This window comes from Chelonoidis abingdonii, chromosome 1, assembly GCF_003597395.2.
Source record: "Chelonoidis abingdonii isolate Lonesome George chromosome 1, CheloAbing_2.0, whole genome shotgun sequence".
In the NCBI taxonomy this organism is placed as follows: domain Eukaryota; kingdom Metazoa; phylum Chordata; order Testudines; family Testudinidae; genus Chelonoidis; species Chelonoidis abingdonii.
Window position 1 is genome coordinate 41,118,910 of NC_133769.1, and position 26,934 is coordinate 41,145,843.

General features: G+C 37.6%; 1 protein-coding gene across 2 annotated transcripts; it reads right to left on the minus strand.

Annotated features, from left to right (window-relative positions):
• Positions 1 to 1,062: 1,062 nt before the first annotated feature.
• Positions 1,063 to 26,929, minus strand: TUBGCP6 (tubulin gamma complex component 6). Of its 2 annotated transcripts, XM_032769354.2 has the most exons (26): positions 26,845 to 26,929; positions 25,211 to 26,033; positions 23,306 to 23,469; positions 21,754 to 21,964; positions 21,027 to 21,200; positions 20,201 to 20,322; positions 19,547 to 19,622; positions 18,170 to 18,279; positions 16,053 to 16,144; positions 15,812 to 15,951; positions 14,758 to 14,907; positions 14,019 to 14,100; positions 13,839 to 13,927; positions 13,234 to 13,349; positions 12,095 to 12,233; positions 11,885 to 12,001; positions 10,233 to 11,640; positions 9,642 to 9,697; positions 9,375 to 9,558; positions 8,937 to 9,105; positions 7,870 to 8,011; positions 6,157 to 6,351; positions 5,681 to 5,813; positions 5,032 to 5,245; positions 3,655 to 3,854; positions 1,063 to 1,546 (listed from the first exon to the last, which is right to left on the minus strand). In XM_032769354.2, the coding sequence occupies exons 2-26, from the start codon at positions 25,955 to 25,957 to the stop codon at positions 1,455 to 1,457; spliced, it is 5,322 nt and encodes a 1,773-aa protein (XP_032625245.1). In that variant the 5' UTR covers positions 25,958 to 26,033; positions 26,845 to 26,929; the 3' UTR covers positions 1,063 to 1,454. The 2 variants fall into 2 exon arrangements, with proteins under 2 accessions (XP_032625245.1, XP_074921223.1); XM_075065122.1 differs by lacking the exon at positions 11,885 to 12,001.
• Between the last annotated feature and the right edge of the window lie 5 nt (positions 26,930 to 26,934).

Sequence of the window (26,934 nt, forward strand, 5' to 3'; positions counted from 1 at the left end):
TGGAGATTTTTTTTTCAAACGCTTTGGCATTTCGTCTTCTGTAACGGAGCTTTGATAAAACAGATTTGTCTCCCCATACAGCGATCAGATCCAGTATCTCCCATACGGTCCATGCTGGAGCTCTTTTTGGATTTGGGACTGCATCGCCACCCGTGCTGATCAGAGCTCCACGCTGGGCAAACAGAAAATCAAAATTTCGCGGGGCTTTTCCTGTTTACCGGGCCACTGCATCCAAGTTCAGATTGCTGTCCAGAGCGGTCACAGTGGAGCACTGTGGGATACCGCCCGGAGGCCAATACTGTCGATTTGCGGCCACACTAACCCTAATCCGATATGGTAATACCGATTTTAATGCTACTCGGGGACGGAGGTGGAGGAAGGACAAGGAGGGGGGAAAAAATAACTCAAAAAAAATAATCCTGATGCAACTCTAAAAGGATAAAACACATTTGGCTCAAATTTTCAAAAAATGCCTCACTATGCACACTGCCCCAGTGCTGGGGACCCTGCGTTTCCAGGGTCTGTGGCTTTGGTATAGCCCCATCATGTGAATCAGAACAAAATCAATTTCTGAAAAGTAGAAGTTCTGAGTTTCTACCAGCTCTAATAAATATATGATTTATCTTTGCAACTTAATGGTTTATAAGTACATGGGATTTCTAGTTTTACTGGTTAAAAATCATTGATGTGAGGTTATTCATAGTTAGAGCTTTGATTTGTGTCAGTGATACTAAACTTTCATGTTTGCCATTTTACATATCAATCTCATTTTATGCACATCTTCAACCAAACTGTTTGATTTTTTTAAGTAACTGCTTTGTGTTATGTGGTCCAATGACTTACTGTTTCTCACAAATATTCCAAATCCAGTCTCACTTTCTTTCCAGCAGCTGAGCAGATGTACTCAAAACGTGATATTTCAGCCATATTATTCATTCCTTCTGAATAGCAGCCTTGTAGAAATAATTATAGAATTTTAAATGTAAATGTGATTTAGACTGCGAATATGAGTCAGTTTTTAAATAAATTAAATGGACCAAATTTGGGCATACTAACACCAAGAAGTTTTAAAAGGTATCTTTTTGTTTATTTATTTCACAAACATGTATTTACATTGAACATGAATTCACAACACGGAAAGGAAAAATGTATCCTATACATTAACCAATTTACACCTTTGCCCTTTCCCATGTTAACACTAAGCCCCATTCTTTGTTGTATCTGTAATGACAGGATCAATTCTCAATGTGTTGATGAAGTGGTGATCTGTACAGATTCTAAATGGCATCATTTTCTAAGTGCTATGGTTTGACTCTTCAAAGTTGTTTTGAACAATAGATTACTTCTTAAGTTAAGCCTCTGTTATTAGCATCAATTTCCATTAAGAATAAGCATAAAGCTGTAGCTGTATTTTCTTTACCATGCTACCAGTACTCCTTACAGTATACTAGAGCTCAGTTATCTTTGTAGTAGTTATTAAAGTTGATTCGCAGCAGGAAGTCCTCCAGGTGAGGTTGGTATCCTCTATTTACAAGTTTGGTTACCACTGTAGGAAAAGGAAATACACAAATCTTAATTTAAATCTCTAACAAGTCAATCTGTTGATTAACTGTACCAATACTATCATGGAAAAAGCCTATTGCAGATGTCTGACGTAGACAGAAACAAATCATTAAAACTGTATAAAAGAGCCCCTGCCTCTATTTCTGGAATTACAAAGTGCTCTCATTAACTGTCTGTACAACAAATCAGATGCAAGGCAAGGAACAGAAATGTCAATCCTAGACAGCGTACATATAAATGGAATTTTATTCTTCTAATTACAAGTACACTTTAACCAAACTATTTTAAAAAGGGCAATTTTAGGTTCCCATAACACAGGGGTTCTCAAACTGGGGGTCAGGACCCCTCAGGAGGTCGTGAGCTTATTACATGGGGGGTTGCGAGCTGTCAGACTCCACCCCAAACCCCGCTTTGCCTCCAGCATTTATAATGGTGTTAAATATACAAAAAAATGTTCTTAATTTATAAGGGGGAGTCACACTCAGAGGCTTGCTGTGTGAAAGGGGTCACTAGTACAAAAGTTTGTGAACCACTGCCATAACATCATATTAACCAGTGGGCAGGCATTACTGAGATGCCTGACCTCTTTAAAAGAAAGCAGCTCTGCTAGTTTTCTTATGCCAAGACCACTGTTACAGAAGGGACTATCAGACAAACACCCGGGATGACTGCAAATCTTAAACAATAAATTGAATAATAAACTTACTTATGCTAACCATCATTAACAACAAAGAAGGGATCTTTCCAATGTATGGGCTTAAATCAAAGAAAGAAAAATTGCCCTGGTTTCATAAACATCTCATACACCAAGGGGGATTTGCAAGCAGTAACAGCATGCAAGGAAGAAGGAAAGGTGTACAATATACAGGATTAGAGCCTGATTCAAAGCCCACTCAAATCAACAGGAGACTGTCCACCAGCTTCAGTAGGCTTTGGATCCCACTCTTTGTGAGAGACAGAATCTTGTAGATTACAGGGACATGTGTAAGTACATATCTGTTTTGTGGTGATTAATACGGGGGAGTGCAAAGGACCAGGTCACTCTGCATATTTCCTTACAGGAGGCTCTACTGATCTCTGTTCGTGAAGCAACCATAGATCTCATAGGAATGGCTTAGATGGCTCCCAGAAGTGTTTTGACTTCCCAGAGGCTTTGGAAGCAGCCGTTCTAACTCATCCTGAAATATTTGCTTTTGTTGTTTTTTGTCCTGTGACACCATTTTTTGACACTCTTAATGAATAAAAAGGGCATCTCATTCCCTGAAGGATACAATCTGATGGAAACAGTATCTAATGACTGAGGAAAAAGTGGCACTTCCTTTAGATATTGGGGCTGCTAACAAAGGAAAGTGAGAAGCTGCTTGTATTCACATGAAAAGGTGAATTTATTTTTGGGAGAAATACAGGAAGGGTCTGTAAGAGCAGTATTATTTGGGAAATGTAAGAAGATTAGGTAGGGTCTCTCTAATTTGCCGACCCTGCAAGCTGAGGTAACAGCCACGAGGAATTCTATTGTGAAAAAGAACATGAACTACGTGGCAAGAAATCTGCACAGTGGCAAAGTTCTTGTCTGTAGAACTAAATTTTACTACTACTTGCAGTAGGTGAGCAGACTGTGGGCCTTAGTCGCTTAACCCCTTGCAGGTGCCAGGAAATTCAGTCTCACAGTAAGATGTAGTATATGTCTGGTCAGGAGATGTAAAATACAGTTCAAAGGACTTTTTTTGTGTTGCCATTTTAGATATTTTTGTCTGTCATACAGTTTCAAGGACTATATTGCAGATAAATGGTAAATTTAAGCATATATCAGGCCAAGAAGCAATTATTTGCCATGGATTTACTCCCCGTAAACTACCACGTGATACTTATTGTCAGCTATGGGACACATACCAAGAAATTCAGACTTCTGATGCTTTACATTAGTGGATGTGGAGAGATTAGCTTTCCCGGAAGTAAAGCACTAAGCAAAATGAGTTCAGTATACACTTTCTCCTGCTTTTAGGTTGTACAACTGCAAGAACTGATGCGTTTTTCAGGTGTCAGTTGACTGAGGCAATATAAATGAGCCCAATAACATATCTGAATTCCTACCTTTGAATAAGAAGTGAGAGTAATATTTGAAAGTATTATAAGATTGTTGCATCAAACCAAAGTTGGGATGAACAGCCATTTGCTTGCCAGCATCAATGTTCCATGACTGAGAGATTAACTGGCTGCGGAACTTCAAAATGAGACTGAAGATGCTGTGAATAATGTTCATCACAGGGGTGGCCTTTTCAGTCAACAGTCCTCTAGGGAAAAAAACCAAAACAGACTTTAGTTTTTTGAAGAGCCATTGTTTATTTGAGCGGGTAGAAGGCAGAGAGAATTCTTGGGGTTCCCTCTTTAATCATTTCAAAACAAAACATGGGACCCTACAGGAGTGAATTTATGTAACTCAAGTCCAGTACAGTTTACCTCCTTTTCAAGGTTGCTGATATTTACATACGAAGAGCTCAGTCCTTTATTTTTATGTTGGTGGGATTAAATTTTAAGTGTCATGCTCTAGTTCTTCTTAACTTTGCCCAGGTAATTTGGCATCCGTCGTCATTTCTGCCACTTCCCAATGCCTGAACTGGTTTTTCTGGATGCACCTGTTCTTGTCTGTAACTAACAAGAGATGCCACTTCTAGCGGGACACACACTTTTGACTCCTCCTGTTCACCCTCTTCTCTTCCTCCGTGGTCATTTCTGACCTCTTCTTTTTCTCTATACTCCTTCCTTTCTTACCCCACCACTCCCATATCTACTTACCTCTCAACCCCATTCTTCTTATCCTATTCCTCTTCTCTTTGCTCTCTATCACATCATCTCAGGGCCTCTACAGTTTGGTGTTAGTAACAACTGTAGTGTATGAGGCTCAAAGTGTTAACAGCCTCTTATTCTTAAAGCAAGTAGTACTACTTCCACTACTCATCAACCCTAGTGGTGGTCTTTTTTCAGAGACAATGTCTGTGTACATCAGATGACAACTGCTCTGCCAGGGTATGGTCCTGCAGCCTGAAATTAACTACTCTGCATAGGTATTCAAAATATAAACAATTTATAGAGACAGCCCCGGTGCAATCTTTGAATTTGGATAAGTACATACTATTTATTCAGACAGACAACACTCATTTCCCTAAGTAGTAGGTATTAACTACAAATCATGAACTTCCCTTTCATCACAGCACTAATATTCTGGGTGCTTCTGTTGTACCTATGCAAAGATTTTACAATTTTTTGGGGCTATAATTACTACTTTGTATGTTTGCTGAAATCATTTTATGTGTATACATATATATATATATATATACACACACACACACACGTACACACAAACACTGTGTATGTGTGCTATACCATATTACAAATCCTCTGCTGGTGTAAACTGAAAGAGCTCAGTTGACTTCAGAGAAAAACAGTGAAGTGTTTCTCTGCTTTGCTTACCTGAAAATTGCTTTGTTGAGGTATTCTGCATGTGTTCTGTGAATTTCTTCCAGGTTTCCTACAGAAGACAGTTTGTTTCCAAATTCACACCATGTTACATGCAATATTTGGTTAGCAATGTAACCTTGAATAACTTTAACAAAGTGCTGCATTTCATGTTTATATAGTTGGAGCTGTCGAAATTGTACAGAATTTGATGCAGGACTCACTAATGCTGAAAATAAAAACAGAAAGATATTATTGTTGACACTGCCCAGGCGTTGGGGGAACTGTGACTGTGAGGGAGGGGCCAGAGGCTAGCCTCCGCCCTGCTCACCATACTGCTGGGGAGTTGGGCTGGCTCCTCCGCTAGCCTGTCCTGACCTAACTCCCTGGCAGGAGCTCGGAGGCCAGAGGGACGGGTCCTGCAAGCCGGATGTGGCCCGCGGGCCGTAGTTTGCCCCCCTCTGCCGTAGAGACTGTTCTCATAAAAATCATGGTTGGACAAAACTGTCAGCAGAAATCTGTCTCAAATTCCAAACAAGTTTCCTTGACTACATTTTGACTTTAAGGACCAAAGTACCCGTTTTAAATGGTATGTTTACAATCTATTGTTTGGCACATGGAGCTAAACACGTTTTTATGTAGCATCTTTTCTTATTTATCTTACCAGTACGTTTTAAGTGGAACCAAATATCCCTGAGAGTCCACACCATGTGCTTCAATTGCAGCAAAAAGGAGAAGATCTTGTTGTATTTATTCATGCAGCTCTCAGTAATGACAATGTTCAGAGGCCAATCAACCTAAAAGCATATATAATATATATAAAAAACCAAGTGTCATTAACGTGCCTGTCCATGTCATATTTGATCACTTCAGAATATTTCACAGCCCTTTCAGTCACAGGTACTATAGGCTGCTGAAACATAACTGAATGAATTTATAAATGGCATCATAGAATGACCAGGATGAGCGAACTCTATGAATTCATTTAGATTAGCCTAATTTCTTGACTCTTTTCTTCTGGGAGGTAGTAAATCATCAGTTACTATACATCAAAGAAACATGGAAGCATGGATGCTCAAATGATCATGCTATAAGAGCAAAGTATAACTTGCAAATAATCTTTTCTACATGCTTTCTTACCTTGTACCGTAGCTCCAAGCAATTCAGAGCATCGGGAGCATTGGGTTTGAACATTTCTGGAAGGTACTTGAGTGCAAAAGAAAGATTGGACGCAAGCTGGGTGTCTCCGTGAAGGCTATATTGTAGTGCTTTATTTAAGATAGAATTGAGAACCAGTGGATTCAGAAGTTCACCTGGAGTTTGCCCTGAACCAAGCTTGAAAACAAGAAATCTAAATTCATTACACATATAATTTTTAGAGACAGACAAGTCATGTTCTTGCTTTAAGATAAATTTTTCAAAAGCACTTAAGTGATCTAGGATCCTAAGTCCCATTTTCAAAAGTAGCTTAGGTACAAGTGTTTTATTCATTTTTGAAAATGGGACTTGACTGCTTTTGAAATTTTTACACTTAGTCTTTTGGCTCAGTACCATGATGATCAACATCAGAACAACCTAATTAACAAATTAATGTGACAGAATCAAAATTAATACTGTGAAATAAACCTCTCAATTTTCACCTTTAGAACTTTAAAGCAACTTTAATGTGTTTTCTGACATATGTTTACTAATGAAATTAATATACTTGTTGAAAATCCAAATAAGAACTTGCTAATTCACTTTTCAAAATATAAATATAAAGCCTTAACTGTTGTTATGGAAAATATAAATAGAAGTACATAGCAAAATCAGAATTGCAGGTCTCAAAATGAATACAGAACCAAAAAAAAAAAAAATCATGTTGTTCTAAACATTTCATTTATGTTATCCTGATCCCCCTGCAACTATTAAAATGATAGTACTGAGCATAAGACTCAGATCCAAAACATTTAAGCACAAGCAGTCCCACTGACTTCAGCAGGACTTCTCACATATGCTCAAAGTTAAGCATGTGCTAAAGTGCTTTTCTCGACCGTGACCAAAATGCTCTCAGCTTCTACAGAGTTGGTGTTTTAACTATCCTGTGTCCATGCATGCCCTGATAGCCAGACATAAGCCCAAACCATCCTTCCTGTGACCTTACTCAGGTGGACCTCACCCAGGGACACAGAAATTAGGCATACAAGTGCCACCTCTGCAGAGCAGTCCAACATTCCCCTCCCTAATTCTCCTTCAACAGTGCACTGTAGGATTTTTGAAGTGGGAATGTAGACCAACTTTTCACAGCATGGGCCCCTGCAGGGTGATGGAGGGGAGTGGTGGGACTCAACCAGTGGCAACAGTATCCTCCCAGCAGGGGCCAGAGCAATAGTGCAAACAGTCTAGCCTTTCACAGGACTGAAGGTTTTCTTCCCGGAAGATCTCCAATTTCTGCTGAGTTTAGAGGTCAGACCCCCAAGCCTCCTTTGCAGTCCGCCAAATCCCATCACCCCATTCCTCAGGGAGAATATCAGCAAAATATATTGCACTTACAGAGTTTCTTGGGCCTCATGTATCCCTAAGAGAGGGTGCATTTCGGCTCACGGTCATTAAGGCCTCAGCAGGGCCTCTTTGCTACAGAATTTGCTGCCGTGGCACAAAGGGGTACAAAATGGATAAGGGGAAAAATAGCAGATAGGATTTTAACCCATAACTCTCTACAACCCTTACTCAGGTAGCTTAAAAAAACCCCAATATATGTCAAAACTGGCAACAGTCCTTAATATCACTTTATGAGATATTAGAGGTTCACAGACATCACGCCTATTGCAAATGACCAAATACCAGAGTTATAAAACAAGCCAGCACAAATACCTTCTCAAATAGTAGGTCACTAAGCGACTGAGCAAACTCTCCATCTTCCATTAACAAAAAATGTCGTAGGGCTTCAAAATGCTTCTCTATGTTCAGTTCCACAAAGTAGTAATCGACTATTGCTTTGTTCACAAGGGAAACACTAATAGAAACATAAACTGATAATCACTCTTAAGAACAATTCTTTCCTTACTATTAAAATGCAGTCATGGATATTACTATCAAATTAACATTTCAATACTTAGCATGATGTACAAGCCTGCATGACATTCACATGCACAAGAGAAAATGGGAGGAAACTTATATACAGATAGTATCCAGAATGAGCCAGAACTAAAACCTACCACTACTGAGAACTATAGTTTGACTGGAATTGCCAGCATATCTGAAGATTGGCTATATATAAAGGGCTTTAGTGACACTACATGGACTATAGGACAAATATTAGCAGTAACCTCTCTTTATGAAGCTTTCATCTGGTGGGATCCAGACTGGTTAAGCAAAAGTGTCATGTCTGTATCTTTGGAGAGGTGTGTACTTCACCCAGGCAATACAGGCACCTTTGATGCTAGTCACTGACAGAGAAGAAGAGAGGGCAGGAAATTCAATTCTTGAATCCTGGAACTCTGGGGATAGTCCCGAGACCAGGGAGGACTTTCCCCAAAGGCAGGGGTGGGAGGAAATTATCCTATACCCTATACTTACTAAACTAGATATAAAAACTATTCACAACAAATTTAGTTTACAGGTTATACACTGAAGGACACAATTCCAACCAAAGCCATGCAGCATTAAGAAGGAACTGGAGCAGCATCAACCCGAGCCGCCTATTATACCCTTGGTTGGGAACATGAGGGAAGCTAATGCGCACATGAGAGTCAACGGACACTGCTTTGAAGAACTTCCAGACTCAGGCACATGGCATGCATGTGTACACGTGTGTGGAACAGCACTCTAAAGAGTAATAAGTAGATATTCGTGCAGCTCTGTCTCAAGGGAAAATGACCAGAGGAAAAAAAATAACTGAGTTAATAAAACTGGATTTGTTATTCCTAATTAATACTTACTGAGACACTAGTGGAGCAGTAATAGAGTGTTTCATCAGCACTGGCAGAGATAAAAGCTCACTTAGTTGTACAGCTGTTTCATCTGTTGCTGACTGTACCAAAGGATCCACTGGGAAAGTGTATGACCTGGGTATCACATGATGCAAGAGATGGGAAACTGGCAATTCTGCTAAATTGAAGAATACATATAAAAATTGTAAGATGTTATACTTAAGCTATTTCAGTTAATCTCCTGAAAGTCATTCCAGATTAGAAAAATCAAAAACATGCTACAGTAGACTTCAGATTTTTATGCAAAGAAAAATAGTTTTGTTACTGTACTTAATAATTTTGACAATAAAAATCACCTAAGAACTTTTCTTTATGCTAAACACCTGATTTCTCACTCAACACCATTACATCTTCTTGCTGAACTACCATTTCAAGAGTTCTACTCACACATTAAATCATAGCTGTCTTGGTATTTTTCAAGGCAATACTGGTCTGATAAGGCTTTCAGATAAGCTTGTTCTTTCTTCCACGAATCATCTTCCTTCTCTTTAGTCTCAGAAGCACAAGCCTCAGAAAGTAAAGTTTCTTGAGGTGTAACAGTCAGTGCAATCGATTTTTCAGGTTTCTCTGTCTAAGAGAATGCAGGCAATAACTAACACCTTCTCTCAGAGCCATCATCTCATAAATCCCATGCACAAATGATGTGTTCCTTACCTGTGAACTCTGAGGAAGCTCCAGAAGGAGATCTTTGCAGACATCTTTTGCAATTACTGTAATAACACAAATTGAAACAGTATCAGAAAACCCCCCAAAACCTATGAACATACAAAATACAGCTTACTGCCTATAGTCACTGGATCATATCTCAGACCTGATCATAATTCCAAAAGAATGCAAAAATCTGTAACAAAACCACCATTACAATGCACTTGAAAAACAGGGAACTTTAGGTTCACATGCTTGTGTATATTACACAGTGACACTATTAGCATTAATATATTTAAAGTACTGTCAGAACATTCTTCAATTTCAGAGCGCAAAGTAGCTATTTAAAACACATTAGAATTACAACTGGTCTGCAAAGTTTCAAACCAGTGGAAAATTTTAACATATATTTCACTCTTTTCATGCAGGAGACCAGACCAGATGCAAATTCTCGCCTAAAAATTCTAATAGTGTTTAGCCATATACTCAATGAATTAACTCATAAGTATCCACATAGAACAAACACACTTGATGGTAATTTTGATAAGGTCCTAAAAAACTACTGACCAACTGAATACAGTTTGATTGTCTTACTCTAACCTTCTTGTTTCTCTCTCTCTTCTGTGACGTTTTCTTGCTTTTCACCTTCAACATTAGAATCTGAAAGGACTGGAACACTGTCTGAGGACTGTGATTGGGGTAAGACCTCTTCCTTGCCTTCTGATGATTTATCATCTCTTTTACTTTCATCAGTGGGAGAAAATTCTCCATTGTACAGAAATGTTTGAACTGTAGAGTCTGATGAGTGACCAGAGATGGTTTTATTATGAGGTATCGGATCACTTTCTGTGGATGGAGACCACTCCCCTATTTTAATGTTTGACTGAGATGCATGGCCAAAAGGGCTCCAACGAGGCTTTGAAAGCTCACTATCTGAAACTAGCTCTCCCATTTTAATGTGTGATTGTGAAGCATGTCCATGGATATTCCAGCGAGGTCTAGATGTTACAACCTCAGACACATTATCTCCAATCTTGATATTGGCATCAGATGCATGGCCATGGATGCTCCACCGAGGTCTAGACGGTACAACCTCAGACACATTATCCCCGATCTTGATATTGGCATCAGATGCATGACCATGGATGTTCCACCGAGGCTTTGTAGGCTCTATGTTTGACATGTATTCGCCAATCTTAATATTAGCTTCCGAGGCATGTCCATGAATATTCCATCTGGGCCTTGAGGGCTCTACCTCTGACGTATATTCCCCAATGTTAATATGAGCTGTAGAAACATGCCCATGAATATTCCAGCGAGGCCGACTAGATTCAACTTCAGAGGTATATTCCCCAATCTTTATGTGTGAATCTGAAGAATGTCCATATGGATTTGAATGTGACTGGGAAGTCTCTGCATGAGGCACATATTCTCCTACATTAATGTTGGCATTGGATACATGTCCATGAATATTCCACTGAGGTCTCCTACTCTCCATAAACACATTTTCTCCAACTTTGCCATGTTCTTGTGAAACAGCAGCTGGCCTGAGAATTGTATTAAAATCATATTCACTTTGCTGATGTAACTGTGTATTGCCTTCTCCTTGCAATGCTCCTATCAAAAGAGGCTGACTTTCACTTATTTGAGTAGTTTCAGGAAGTTTTGAGCTAATACTTTGAAATGCTTCATCTAGTAAAGATCCGTCATCTAGTAAAGTGCCAATGGCAGCAGGTTGTTCTTCCTGTGATTCTGGTAGGAAATCCTCAATATTTAGACTGGATTCAGGAAGAGAATTAGCACTCTGTGATGGATCCCATGTTTGTTCTGTACTTAGTAGCTGGGATTCAGTTCCTGCTGCAGCAGGCTCAGAATGTTGGTTAATGTGAGTATTTACTGACTGGGGCAAAGCGAATTGTTTATCAGCAGAAGTAACACTTTTCAGTCCAGATTCAGAATCACCTCTGACAACATTATTGTCAGAATGCACAGGTTCCACAGTAGTTACCTAAAATATAAATAATTATTGCATTCTTCAGCCATTTACATACAGTTGGTATGTATTTTAAACAATTTTTCCAGATCAAGATTTTATTTCCAGTCCCCCCTTTTATTCCCAGCACCATAATACTGTAATACTCATTCACATTTCTGCCATGGTGACTCTTCTGTTTAGTGATGAGAGATTTACAAAACTCACATTAGGAAACTTGGAATTGTCATGCAGTGCTTCTGTCAGAAAATAAACCAACCTGAGAGCTTGATTCTTCTACAACAGCATCCATAATTGAGACTATTTGGCACTGCTTATGCGGAATAATGTCTAATTTTCTCCTACACTTCCCATCAGGAAGTTTTTCAAGCATCTCCTAAAAATCAAAATAGCAAAACCAAAGAGCTTTTAAATGTATGAAATCTTAAAATACTACAAATGATATTTCTTATAAAAATGTAGAAGATACCTCAATGTGTTTTTGATCTTCTAATAGAAAATTGAGACGGGCTGTTTCCAGTTTGTGCCGCTGGATTTTCCATAAAGCTCTTTGCTCCCTACGGGCTGCATCATCAGAAAGTTTGCTATAATGGTCAATTAATTCTTGCCTGAAGGATAGTAAAGATACTATGTTACAGACACTCCACCTGCGTATTTTTCGTCTTGCACTTTGTATATTGAGACCATATGCTGGTGTAGAAGAGCAAGAAAATGATAGCTCTCTCAGACTATATATTTTTAAAATTAAAAACCAGAGGTTTCATCCACAATACAGAATCCAGTTGAGAAAATGTAATGAAAAGAGGATGGTATTTTTTTTGTCAGTAAGTTTTTGTAGAACCATGTTATTAGGACACTAATTTTTCATAACAAATGTGCTTAAATGTATGATAGAAAACAAAGACAAATTACAATTAGCTGTATATATTGATGAGCAATGTCAAAGCTTGTAATAGCTATAATTACTATGCAGAACTTACATCAATTATAATTAAGGCTATGTTTTAGTCACAGGTATTTTTAGTAAAAGTCATGGACAGGTCACAGGTAGTAAACAAAAATTCACAGCCCATGACCTGTCCATGGCTTGTACTATATACCCCTGACTAAAACTTGGGCGGCCCAGGATCCCGCTGGATCCAAAAAAACCCAAATAGCATTCACCAGTGTATAAACTGTGGCTCTGACCACGCAATCAGAACCACTTGGGTGGACCTTAGGCCCAAGCAGAGCCCCACTGAAGTAAGAACGGGGTCCATGTAGACTCAGAGGAAAGTATTATAACCCACATTTAACATCAGCAGTAAAACAAAAAAAAAAAGTCTATATTAATTCCCATATATCAGTTTTTAATCTGCTCTGACACATCCGATTCTTTTGCTGTGGGGGCAGCTTTTGATCACAAATTTTGTTGTTTTAAGTTTTTCTAAAGCCATGATTATGACAAAAAACAACCTGGATGTCATAGGTGTAGACTGTCTGTTCTCTAGAGCATTGCTAGGATTCCAAAATGAAGAGCAATTTTTTGTTTTTTAAAGCTAGACCTTACGGGAAAATGTGATCTGAAACCTTAGGAATACTAACCACAAATATTGTTTAATACATTACCTTGCCTTTTTTTCCAGTTCCTCTTCTAAGGCTTTCAGTCTTTTCTCTCTTTCCCTGAGCTCTCGGGCATAGCTGAAATCATCATCAATCTCTTCCTGTTTCATCGTAAGTCGACGCTACATAAACATTCAGAACTCTTTAAAAAAATCACTCTCAACACCAACCCAGTCAGATAGATATACACATTTTAAAGAGCTTTTTAAACTGCATATCATTAGGTGATTTCAGAATGTGCAGCAGACCCCTTATTTTAGAAAATAATTGGGGATTAAGGAGGTCATAAAACTGAACATTTCAAAATTACAGTTGGTACGGTGCATAAACTGAAGTATGGTCCACTGCATTACTGTCTTCTCCTTCAAACCACTGCAAGGTGAGTTCCAATGCACTGAAAACATCAGAATGTGAAGGGTTGTTGCCTTTTTCTTCACAGACATCACTATTACATTATTTTTCCCTCCCTTCAGGAAAAATCGTTTGTATAATTGGTCGTTTCTAAGATTAGATTTCATAATAATTGATGTTTCCCTGTAAAACTGGAATTTCTCTTTGTTTTTCCTTTAGCAAATAATGTAATTCTCAATGCTATCACACCACAGAAATACCTCTTGATCTTTTGCAAACTGTTCTTTTAATTTCTGAAACTGTTCCCGTTTCCTTGCATCCAATGTCATTCTTTCTGATATTTGCTGATCTGTATTTAAATTAAAAATAGTTACTTTACAAAAACATACTGAAAAAACAAACAAAAAAAATCACTAGATGAAAACCTCACTGAAACTTACCATTAATGGCTTTTAGTACTTTACTAGCTGTTTCTCGAGCATGAACAATCAACTCCTGTTTCGCAATCTCCATGCGCAAATCCTAGGAGATAAATATATATAGTTTTATTATGCTTTTCAAACATGAAGAGATAGTGTTGCAATTTAAAGTGTACAATTTCATTCCAAGTACACATAGCAATAATGTCCTAAGGTAGCTGGCTTCCAGGATTTATAGCCACTTAATAAATGGGACACTTAATTAGACAAATCACTGAATGTAAAATCTAAGGTTATACTAAAATTTATTAACACAATGATCTGTGCATAGTTCATAGTAATGAAGTTCTACTAAAACAATTATCCATGCAAATTATTAAAAACTTGACAAATGGAACAATCTGATTAGTTAATAAACAAGTTAGACTCTGATAGTGTACTAGTTTGGTCTTGATTACCTTTCCCTAATAGATTAAAGCAGATGCAACAAACTCCTGGTGAAACATCCTCCAAAACTATTTCCAAAAATCATGAAAATGTCAACAATAATGGCATGCCAGTTAAATAAAAAGAAGGAAGTAATTATGTTAGGTTCTCCCCCCACCCCCACCCAAGACAGCAATACTAAGCAAGCAGACCACCACAGGAAGACGATAATCATGAATGTCAGTACTTTTACTTATACAATAAAATTAGAAATCTGAGCTTTCTTTAAATATGCTAATGATATAAAATTCATTCTTCTTTAATAGTCATTTACCTTTTCTTCCTTGCTAATAGAACTGTAACGGGCAATTCTTTCCATTCGACCCACATATACTGCACAGTCTCTCTCAATCTCTTTCAGCTCCTCAAGGGAAAAAACAACAGAAATCCGAGGAACGGGGATATCTGACCAGCATATGTAATGCTACAAATAAGAAATATTATACAGTTAAATAGTGGGGAAAATAGTCTGTGAATTTTAAATGACTAATCAGGCTTTATGATTGCATATGCATATATTAACTGTTTGAGATACTTCCTATGAGGAGTCTTGTTCTGAGAGATTCTGCAGATGTTTAAATATCTATTTTTAATCATATTACATTCTTGAATAGCTTATGGCATTATGTGTCCAATAATGGCCACTGCTTGCCTTTAGGTACAACAAGAACATCCAGATATTAAAATGGAACTGATATAACAGGATCATGTTTCTATACCCTGTGACTGAGACCTGCAAGGTACATAAAGACAAAAGATCTTAGAAATCAGATGAAAGGATCTAAGTGTAAATTAAAGTGAACTTTAAATGTATTATTTCAAGCATTCTTCCTATGACAAACATCTGTTTTTCAAAAAATGTATACAGTGGAACTTTATAGTGTGTCTGAATAAGGGTACAACAAAAAAAGTCAAAATAACAGGGGGAGAAAGTATGATCTCCAGATTAGCTAAACTCAGCTCTTTAGGGAAAGGAGGCCCTCTCGTTTGGTCAATATTGTCTGGGTGTTGGAGAACATTAGCTTGAGGGCCTAAAACATTCAGAGTTTATACAAAGGAAAATATGAAACCTAAAGTTGTATAAAAAGTACTTTAAACTTGCTTCTGCACATTCATAGTTTGTCAATTTGATATCAACATCTAGGTTACACTGGAATACTGAGGTCATGAATACTTGAATGTAAAGAGCTAAATAACATTCTTCAACATCCATTCTTGGCAGGGCCACTAATCAATAAAAGCATACATTTATTTGCCACAGAGCTAGTCAACATATGCTAAGAATTTGTTTTTGTGGCGCAATGTGAAAGAACCAAGCAAGTACTTGCCCTGGGACAACACAATTTCAGTAAGTTTATGGTTTTCCCACAAATGTATACATCATTGGCAATATGCTTCAGAAACACAGGGACACAGTCTTCTACTTCTTTTGAAATCAAAATATATCCATGAGTCCAGTAATGTTTATCTATAGATCAAAGACAAGACAAATCAAAGTATATTGTATTTAATAAAGATAACAAGAATGTAAACTGAAAAAACTAGAAGTTCTACATATATGTACTGTACCTCTGAAGCTAAGATAATCCTCATTCACTTGAATCATGAATTCACCATAAATATCCCTGAATACACCACTGTACACCCAATCATAGATAAACCTAAAAAATGAAGATTATTAAACAGAGTTAAGTCCCTCTTTCCTTTTTAAAATTTATTTTGAACCAATACACACAACAGATGATTTTCTTTGACATATATATCTCAATCTGTATGTATGCACATGTGTGAGTGCAAGCACATACCGCAAATATTAAAATCAGCAACAGATGTGTCAAAAAGTGATGACAAAAAGGTAAATCTTTAAGTCATGTTGAGGATAAATATAAAAGTTAAGCATAATCACATCAATAGTTTACTCCTCCAAAATATAAAACCTTATTTTGGCATAATAAGCATCTTTTTCAGAGAATCTTAACTGCAAACATTTAGTTTAAAATCATTCTAATTCGAGTAACAATCTTTTTTTTACTGATCTGGACATATATAAAAACCTTTGCACTCTCATTATGATAGAATACATTTTTATGGGGAAGAGGGTAGGAAGAAAGAATTTTAATTAGATGCAACTTGTTTAGAAGGAGAAGAGAGGCTATAGAACTCCAGAACACAAATTCAGACAATTTTTCCTTTGAGCTTCAGCAGCTTTTGATATATCTGGAGAAACGTGAACTATTATTTTGGGATAAAATATTCCTTTTTTTCCATATATTTATAACAACAAACACTCTCTTGACCCCAGTGTGATGCAAAGTATATACAGAGGAAACAAAATTATTGTAAGTTACAGATACTGAGACTCAGGGTCCCATAGCAGCATCAGCCCAGTCCTTCTTTTCTACTGGTTACTGTAGAGATCTAATGCCTAGGAACAGACTGGTACTGTAAACAGAAAAATGTATCCATAGCAACCACAGTTCAACTTTAACCTAATTAAAAATAAGACCTTTTGTGTATTAATATCCTTATATTTTTATGATTTATAACAGCAACAACTTCCAGGTTGTACATTTCCTGGAAGTTACTGAATTAATGACTGGGTTAACATCCTCAAGACAGCCATTAGCTGGCAGGAAATGACCTCTATGGCAATCATTATTGCTTAAACAATTGATGTTCTCATAGTGACTTGTTACAAACACATTTAGACCTTAATCCTGCAAATTTTTATGCATGTACTTATAACTTTACTGTCCAAATCCTGCAACAAAACACAAAAGATTCATCAGTCTGCCAATGTGTAAGTTGCAGAACCAAAGCCATAATTAAGTATTTCAACAGGTTTACAGCCGAGAAGGTCTGAGGGCCAAACTTTGACTGGGAAACTGAACATACGGAAAGGGTGGCAGTGGTAGGAGTTTTCAGTTCAGAATATCTTGAGTTTGTTTTGTCCTGTTTAATTTTATTATACTTACCACATTATTATTGGTTATTTTTTAAATTACTATTGTAGTTCCTAAAAATGTCTAATATTTTATATACTCCTTAGCATCTCTATAGAAGTAGATAAGCAATTTCCAAAGTTGTGTGGATATTGATTATATCCAAGGGACTCTATTAAAGATAACATCTTCTTACTCAACAGCTATGCTAATGTTAGTGATATAAAAGATGTTTTTACTACTTTTGAACCGCTATTAACACTGAAGAGCCATGAGAGTGAGGTGGGATCTCTCCTGGTTGTGTGTTCAATTAAGTATCAGCTGCAGGATCTTTATTACTGGTGGTGGTGATGTACCATAAGGAAAGAAACTGAACCCTGGTTGAGTCTCAGATCCCTGAATGAATTTGCTGGGTTGGCAGTTAGGAAAAAAATATCCTTTTATCTGTTTAAAAAAAAAAAAGTTTTGATACAAAGTCACTGGGAAGCAAATAGGGAACCATACAATGCTATTTTTGCAGTCACTTTTCAGAGACGAACCACACCTTAAATCATTAAAAATAATTCACCTCCACTCTGAAAATCTTCAAGCTAATGGTCTGCCCTATATAAACTAAACCAGTCTAGTTATCCACTTTTTCAGAGTGGTTATTACATTTAAAAATGTCCAAATGGAAAACCAGTAGGTTATTATTACAGAGCCACTGCTAAGCACAATTAAAAAACAAAACAGTCTGCAACCCACCTGGTATATGGTTCACAGCTGGTTTTTAACAATGACAGAAGAACTGGGTAATGTTCATTACTACAGTTATTGAGAGCCTCTTTGTACAGGTATGAAAGCAATCTTACTCCCTGAAATGATAAACAACAACTAAATTTCAAAACAGTAAAATCCATTGTACTATTACTAAAAAAAAAGATTAATAATATACACATCTTTACATCCATTTATTAGACAGAGACAATTTGTTCATGGCTCAGTCTGGATAAAACTTAAATGATATTGGTGGGATGGGTCAATAACAACCAGAGAAAATGGTAGAGATGACATATGCCCCTTCAACTGACAAAGCTTTATTGGAATCTTCAGGATTCTTTTTGGATCCTGAATTGCTTCTGGATACCCAGATAACAACTGTAGCCATGCATCTGATGAAGTGGGTATTCACCCACGAAAGCTCAAGCTCTAAAACGTCCGTTAGTCTATAAGGTGCCACAGGATTCTTTGCTGCTTTAACTGTAGCCATGAGTACTTTTCTCATCTTTACTTGAACACGAGATTGTAATCCTACCTACTAGATGTACACCTTACCATCACTGTCCCTGCATTTACCACCTCTATATACTGAATTTCGGCAATACTCTATGTACACCTTTACCATAGAAACTTAGATAGTGTAAACAGCCCACGTACATAGCAGAGTTTCAAGCACAGAGCATATTACACCAGTGCTCGATAGACTGCACTACCCTCCAACCATTATCTAGGGACAATTCAAGGGGTTGATTTTGAACTCTAACAAAAGGCTTTAATTTAGGTCCTGAATATCTGAGGGTCCATGTTTTTTGAGCCTTACCTCATCCATTGAAATCACTAGGGCATTCCCATTTGAAAGCCACAGATGCTGAAGTTCACACTTCCCCTTTGGTCTCACTGAGCCTGTATGTTCACTTTCAGGTTTTATCTATTTACTGAAGCTTTTCAGAGGGGCAAAACTAAATAGGAAAGATTGTAGCAGGCTGTCTTCTGTTGAGCATTGCTTTTAATGCTTGGATTATTTTGTTAATACAATATACAGTTTTAAATATTTTTCTGTGTTATATTATAAAAGTGCTTTTATTGTATACCCACTTACAGAACAGTGACGGACATCCAACATTAATTTAACAATTTATAATCGTATATGAATTCTCTCTCTCATTTAATGCAACACTTACGTGGAATTTTCAACAGCATTCAGCACTGATCTTGTAGTGTTCTTTGCTAAAACTCCCACTGACTTCATTGGGAGCAGAGGTCAACACTGATCATTTAAAAAAACCTGCTCAATTGTATTTGAAGCTGATATATTGATATTAACACTAAAACAATAGGTTTCCAAAAAAGATCAATAATCACCGTAGGAAATGAAGCACCAGCACCTCTGCTGATCCCCAATACAGTTGTTCCTATGCCACAGAGCTCAGCTAAATACCTAAACAAAAAAATTACATTTATGTAACATCTTTCAGACAGAAGTATCCCAGGGCATTTACAGTGATCAATGAAATGTGCCACACTTGGGTGCCATGAGGCTATCATTCTGCAGCATCAAACTATAACAGGTGTAGGGAGGAGAGGTGGAGAACATTTCTCCAATTCAAGCTATAGAAAATATTTAGATAAGCAGACTGTGACTCTAGTTGGAATTTGGCCAGGCCTCTAGGATTATTTATACTAACGTTATATAGTTTATCAGTCCTTGTATATCCTTACTCACTTCACCTCCTTGTGCCATAATTTCCCCATCTGTAAAAAGTGGGGCTATATAATAGGAGCTTATTTGTAAAGTGCTTTGAGATCTACCGATGAAAAAGACTCTGTAAGAGCTATGTCGTATTATTACTAAATTCCAGAGGCTGGTGGTCAAGAATTTTTTCTGTGAAAATATTATGAAGTGAACACCAAAGATTGAATAAGAAGGCTTCCCTAGTAGTGTATTTTTAGTGTTCATAAAGAAGAGAATGGATTTCATTTTTTCAGTCCTACAATGCTTTCATATTATAATATTACCTTAACTGTCGTCCTAATTTTCTGAAGAGAAAACTGATTGTTAGAAGGCTTAAAGTGGGAGGTGTTGACAAAACACATGCTCGATAATACTGAAGGTACTTCCTCAATCCACTTGTGAATGCCTAATAGAAGAAAAAACATTGACAACACCCTGCTGTTAAAACTGTTCGTGCTCAGTTTACATTCACACTGATTACAGTACATCAACATGAAAACACATTCCTGCATTCTAATTTGGGTATGTTACCCTAAAAACAAAAACAAAAAGTCCAGTTTCAATGGCAAGACAAGAAAAGATGTGTATTTGAAAGATAATATTTTTTTTCCTTTTCGTGCATATGGACAAGTAAATTATACGGAGTATTTAAAAAGAGAATATATCAAAATTAGGTCATTTTTATTTTCATAGTTGTAATAGGGTATTACAAACAAAGAAGATTTCCTTTGACCTTCTGGTTAAAAAATAATACTTATTTGACAACAACAAAATTAATTACACTTCACCATGCACAGAAGATTCAGCACATTGCTTAATCCAAGTCACATTTGGAGAACTAATATCTACAAGGAAGCAGTAAGCCACTTCAAACTGATATAATTTAATAAAAGGTATTAAAGTGGACTGTTTCATTCATTTTATTTTTTTGACATCGTGAAGTGCATTTACATTTACCAAAAAGAGCTGTATTTTTAATATATTTACTATACAAATATTTAGCAATACTGCAGAACCTTTACTTTCCAATAAAACAGCAAGTCAAGATCATTCCTCTACAGGAAGAATAAACACACTATTGAGCAGGCTATCACCATTCAAGTATATTACCTGAAATACAAGTCCTTTGTTGTACAAGGAGTCTAAGACTGGCTGAAGAGAGAAGCGACTCAATCGTGTGTAATATGTTCCATATTCAGCAACTTCTGACAGGAGATTGTTCATGCTCTCAGGTGATGTTCCAGATACATATATCCCCTGCTTTATCACAAATGTCTGAGCAGCCTGGAATAGTGCAGAAAGAGAGAGAATACCACTTAGTTATTTCAGAACTATATATTCAGTGCAATGTAATTACACAACCTCACCCCCAACTGCCTGAAAACAAACACCCTCATAAAACAAAGGCACACAGATTTACAGTTTAAATATTATGGTGACTGGAGTTAAATACCTAAGACAAAATGATAAACAGATATAAAAAGGTAGCACAATTTTAGAAGGAAAATTAAATCATAATTATTTTAAGGTGCATACAAAAATTCTTGTTAATCTTTTAACCAAACAGTTCTCTGTACATTATTTTCATCACTTTAATGTATTCACAGAATCCATTAATTTACTTCCTCGCACATTTTCTTGTGCAGATCTCTGAAGACTTTTTTGGGACATTTAAACTGCAGTAAAAAAGAGGTATCTGATTATTTTAAGTTATACTAATAGGAGTCACAAAACTTCAAATGCAAAAAAAAAATGTATTTCTCTTACAAAAATCTCTACCAAAAATCATGAAATCTGATGTGACTGAACATGATCATTCTTAGAAAGTTTTTCATACCTGATTAAGTGAAAATGTAGCCGATACCACACCAATAAGGACATTCAAAACATCTTTAACCAGTTCAAATTCTTTCATTAGCACAAGCTGTGGAAGCTGGAGAATGGTATTACTAAACAGTTCTAATTCCCCTTCTCGAAGCCTATAAAATTTGTCAAAAGCCTCTCTTCCAGCTTCAGTAAGATATGGTTCCTCTTTTTTACCAGGTGGACTGTGTCAGAAAAAATATAAAAACAAGAGAAGCCAAGAATAAATTAACTGCTTTCCTTTAAAATAAAGACATTTCAGAACTTTACACAGTCATTAAAATGTTTTACCCCAGTGGATTATCTGCAATGCAACATTTGCATAAGGAAGCTGTGTGGACAACTGTCAAAAGCATGCAGGAAATAGCATTCTTGAAGAAAGCGATAGATGTATTTGACCTCAAGATCCTGTCTGCACCAGCTCCTGACAGGAAAAGTGAAAAGACCAGGTTGGGCTCCCAAAGAGGACAGGAAGGAGACCACCACTGCTTACACAAAATTATCTATACAAATTAACTGCTGAAGTTACAATAATGCTTGTTAAAATAGTAAGTGAAGTTCTGCAGCACAAGTGTTAAAAACGCTAGGCAACTGCCAAGAGCTAATTCTGAACTACAACCTAAAAATCTCCCCACTACCAACTCATTCTTAATTATGATAATTTTTACAGCACCAGATGTGTTCTAAAGAATTTACAAAACAAACAGAAAGGCATGTCCCTGCATAAAAGAACCTGAAATCCAAACACAGAACCAAAACATACAAAATACTGTTCATATATTACACACAGCTTCCAGTAAAATCTTAATTATAAAAAGAACAGGAGTACTTGTGGCACCTTAGAGACTAACAAATTTATTTGAGCATAAGCTTTCATGAGCTACAGCCCATTTCATCGGACGCATAGAATGGAACATATAGTGAGGAGATATATATACATACAGAGAACATGAAAAGGTGGGAGTTGCCCAACCAACTCTAAGAGGCTAATTAATTAAGATGAACTGTTGTCAGTTTCCCCCATCAGCAAAATGAGGACAATATTTATTTAACTTGTGGTTGATGTTTGGTAATTGCTTTGAAGAGGAAAAGGGATCCTATAAGCTTCAAGTACTTGTATTAACATATGCAAATCCCCTCCCCCGCTTAGAACAAGAATAGCTGATCATAAAATGAGAAATACTCCCTCTACCTAAAGTGTTATTGATTTCTATTATGGTAGCACCCACTGCGTGCTAGTCTGTCTCACACACAGTCCATGCCACTAAAAACTCAAAATCTAAATGGCAGCAGGGAAAACTGTCACACCCCTTGAAAAATGCCATAGAGCACTACACTGCCAACCGGCAAAAACATAGCTCGGTGGGAAAAAAAATAAGCTTCTGAGCCTCAAGATATTGAACTCCATGTTCCAAATCAGATGGTATATTCTTTTGTTTGTTCTAAGTAAGGTCACTTCCAACTAAAATACATACAAACCATACATAAGCATGCAATTATTTTGCATCTTAACATCAGACACATACCATCCAATTCTTTCCCAGCATCTTCGTTTGCTGGGTCCATAAGTAAGTACGGCATCCCAGAGGTCTATGTCTGGAGTATTGCTGGGTTCCGATTGAGAATCAGGAGTCAGATTGGATGCTGATTGGAATCCCTCATCTTCTGATTGATCTATACTTTGAGGAACCTGTAAATAACCATGAGAGTTCGAATTTTACACATATATGCAACATTTATTGAAGAAAATTATGCTAATCCCATTTAATTGCTGGCCTCAATTTAACAATTAATCAAAGATGCTCATTTTAAGCACTTGGGCTTTATTATTTATACAAACTGAAACTTTGTTAATTGTAACAAAAACAATAAAATCCACTTCAATTTCTGACAAGCCCCCTTTTTTTTTTTTTTTGGCAGCCAATGGAATAATCAAACTAAGATATTAACAATTTGTTAGTACCACAAGTGGAAATATTTTACTCTGAATATAACGTCAGTTCAAAAAGTAGGTGTCAAATAATACATAATGCTCCAGAACAATAAATCTGTTTAGTTTTTCTTTTTCACAAAATAAGTGACTTAGGCCCTGACCCACAAATTCTTACACATGTGATTAAAGTGTCCATGACCAGTTCCATTGTTTTCACTGGGACTACTCATGTGCATAAAATCAGGCACGTCTTTGCAGGATCAAGGCCTCTAAACATCCCAATCATGGAACTCCCACTGACTTTGTTGGGAGCTTGGTGTGCAGTGTAATACCTCAAGTCTGTGTAATAGGTCAAATTGAATGGATGCAAGTTGCTCGTAAGAACATTTAGCACAGTGTTTTTTTTCCCAGCTGAGAGAAGGGGTACAGGTATGTAAAGAAAAAGGGTTGCTTCCCTGACCCAGGATCTGACTCACCCCTTCAACTACAATGTGCACCCACAGCTACAGGTGAAGTGGCATGCAGCTCCTTTAAGCATACCATCATTCCTTCCATGTTCCCGTCGTAAACCCTAATGAAAGCTGAATCTGAAATTCCTGTGTATAGGGCTGCAGATTCAGACAGCAACCTGCTAGCCCAGTGGTGGGCAACCTGTGGCCCCTTCAGGGTAACCCACTGGTGGGCCACGAGGCAGTTTGTTTACATTTGCACGGCTGCCTGCAGCTCCCAGTGCCCGCAGTTCGCTCTCCTCGACCAATGGGAGCTGCGAGAAGCGGCGGCCAGCACGTCCCTGCGGCCCACGCCGCTTCCTGCAGCTCCCTCCACTGTGCTAGCCCATGCCTCTGCTCCCACCAAACTTAGCTCAGTAGCAAAAGCATACACTGCCTAGGCGAAAGAAACTGCTACTGGACCAACTTCATTCTAAGTAGCACGTAGCCTTCTCTGTTAAATGGGAAAATTACAGGGGCAACAATAGAACAAGAGGAAAAAAGAAAGGTTAAAAACAGAAAAAGAAAAAGATACTCATCCACAGGGGGGAAAAAAAGAACAAATCTGTTAATCTAGCTTCTTCTGCAGTGCCTATCAGTGCTATATAACAATACAGGACAAAGAGAAAAACAATAGCAAAAAAAAGAAACTATGCTTAGTGTGGGGGGGTGGAAGGGGAGCTGCATTAATCCATCTCAAGAAGAGCTCCAATTAAAAAAAGCTTAAATTACTTATTTTATATACAAGTAGACTTTGACAGCAAAATGATCATAAACGAGACACTAGAAGAGATATGTACAGAGGGATGCTCACGTGTAAATTAAATATTATGAGCAGGGAAAGATGTATGCAAATGTTTTAATCCACACCTTTGTAATGTTGATACTACTACAAGAAATGGCTGTTTATTAAAAAAAAAAAAAAAAAAAAAGTTTCAAAAAGGCATATTGGAAGTATGTATATACTCTGAAGTAAAATAATAAGTCTAGTGAAAATAAAGACATCATACTTTAATCGCAAGTCCAGACAAATCCGCACTGTCAGGTACTGGTGGCAGATCCAATCTGATGTCCATGTCATATGTACGGCTATGGACAAGAGCACCAAAGAGTGAGACACGTGTTTCCTTCTCAAACTTGTCACCAACAGGGTAGTTCTGTGAAAATAATCTGATGGCAGGAAGTCCTGTACCAGGTGCAGCTTCCATTATCTGAACTGTCTTTTGAATTGTGTCATTAAACTGATACTCTTCATTTGTAATTAAAGTCTGTATATCAGCTTCAAATACACTCACATCATAATAATCATAACCCTGATATTTAACATTTCTCCCAACATACTTGTTGTTCAGAAAATAGTCCTTTTTTTGTGAAAGAAGTTGAGGAGGACCCGTTCCTACAAGCTGTACTAGAAGATCCAGAATAGAATTAATTTCTGTAAATGGTAAGCAATCAGATGTTTCCAGTTCCTCCACGAGTTTCTCCAGCCTATCAGCTTGAGCGCCCATTCCACCAACTCTCAAGTTGAAAGAGAGCATTAAAATTTTGTTTTTCACTGGAAGTCTGGAAATGTTTGACTGCACCTTACGTGCCTCCTCCTGAAAAAGATTCATGAACAGGGCATTATATGCAACCCTTTTTAGATTTTGCTTAGCCCTTTTCTTGCTGATCTTTTGTCTGCCCAGGTGGACCTTCCATGACAAACCTGTCATGTGTGCTTCACACAAGTCACTAAACAGCTGTGTAATACTCTCCATTTCAACACAAATGAGTGGTAAGGTCAATTCATCACAAATACAACTCTAACTTTGATCTTTGATTCCATTTCAAAACCTGGAAAATACAAAGAAAAAGAAAAGAGACATTAGTGACTAATTACACACGTAGAACCTCTGTAAGTATGTGTTAATGTACTTAAATTTAAAATACAGTTAGCCCAATATGTGCAGTGTTACAGATGAAATCAACCTGCTACATCATAACCTCTGTTTCATTTTATATATACATATATAAACAAACACCCTAATTTTGATCTCACACTTTTTTTAAAAGGACAGGTTACACCATAGAGAAAAAGCCTGCCGTGGTACCTGAATGAACACAGGTTACGTGGTACCTGAATGAACACAGGTTACCATGTGAGAGGAGTGTTTCGCTGTCAAGCACTAACACATCCAAGTGTCTTGTCAATACTAACTTTTTTCAAGATATTTCCCACTAACAACTTGATTAACAAAAATAACTTTAAGCTATAATTTATACTATGCATTCAAACAATACAGTGTAAAAACGGTGTGAGATCAAAATTATTCTGGTGATAATAATAGCTTGAGCGCTAGAGTAGACAGGGAACGTAGTCAAGAGCTGCTAAAAGTAGGGGCAGTGCGTAGTCCACCCTGTCCCCTGGGGCACACACACAGGTAAAAACATCAGTGCCTAGTCCACCCTGTCCCCATTGCTCCCACCAAAAATTGTGCCCCTTCAAAACATGTAGTGACTGTAACCTGCCCCGGGCGAGCAAGGCCACACTCACTCAGTGAATGGGGTGACCCCCCCCCCCCATACGCGGGGCAGCCCCCAGCCTCTCCCGCCAGGCCTGGGGCAGCCCATCCCAGTGCCCAGGGGTAGATCCCCCAGCCCCTACCCCGCGCTGAGTAGCCCCAGGCGCCTCTCAGGGCCGCTCGCTCCCGCGGGCCCACCGGCCGCGCCAGCCCGAGAGCAGCCACCGGCCCCG

Excerpts from the sequence above, each read along its gene's own strand:
- TUBGCP6 (XM_032769354.2), bottom strand. The coding sequence starts at position 25,957 with ATGGAGAGTATTACACAGCTGTTTAGTGACTTGTGTGAAGCACACATG. Across the intron at positions 14,101-14,757 it reads CTATTAGCAAGGAAGAAAAG|GATTTGCGCATGGAGATTGC; the intron begins GTAAATGACTAT and ends TTTATCTCCTAG. Across the intron at positions 9,559-9,641 it reads AGCTTCCTCAGAGTTCACAG|ACAGAGAAACCTGAAAAATC; the intron begins GTAAGGAACACA and ends GCATTCTCTTAG.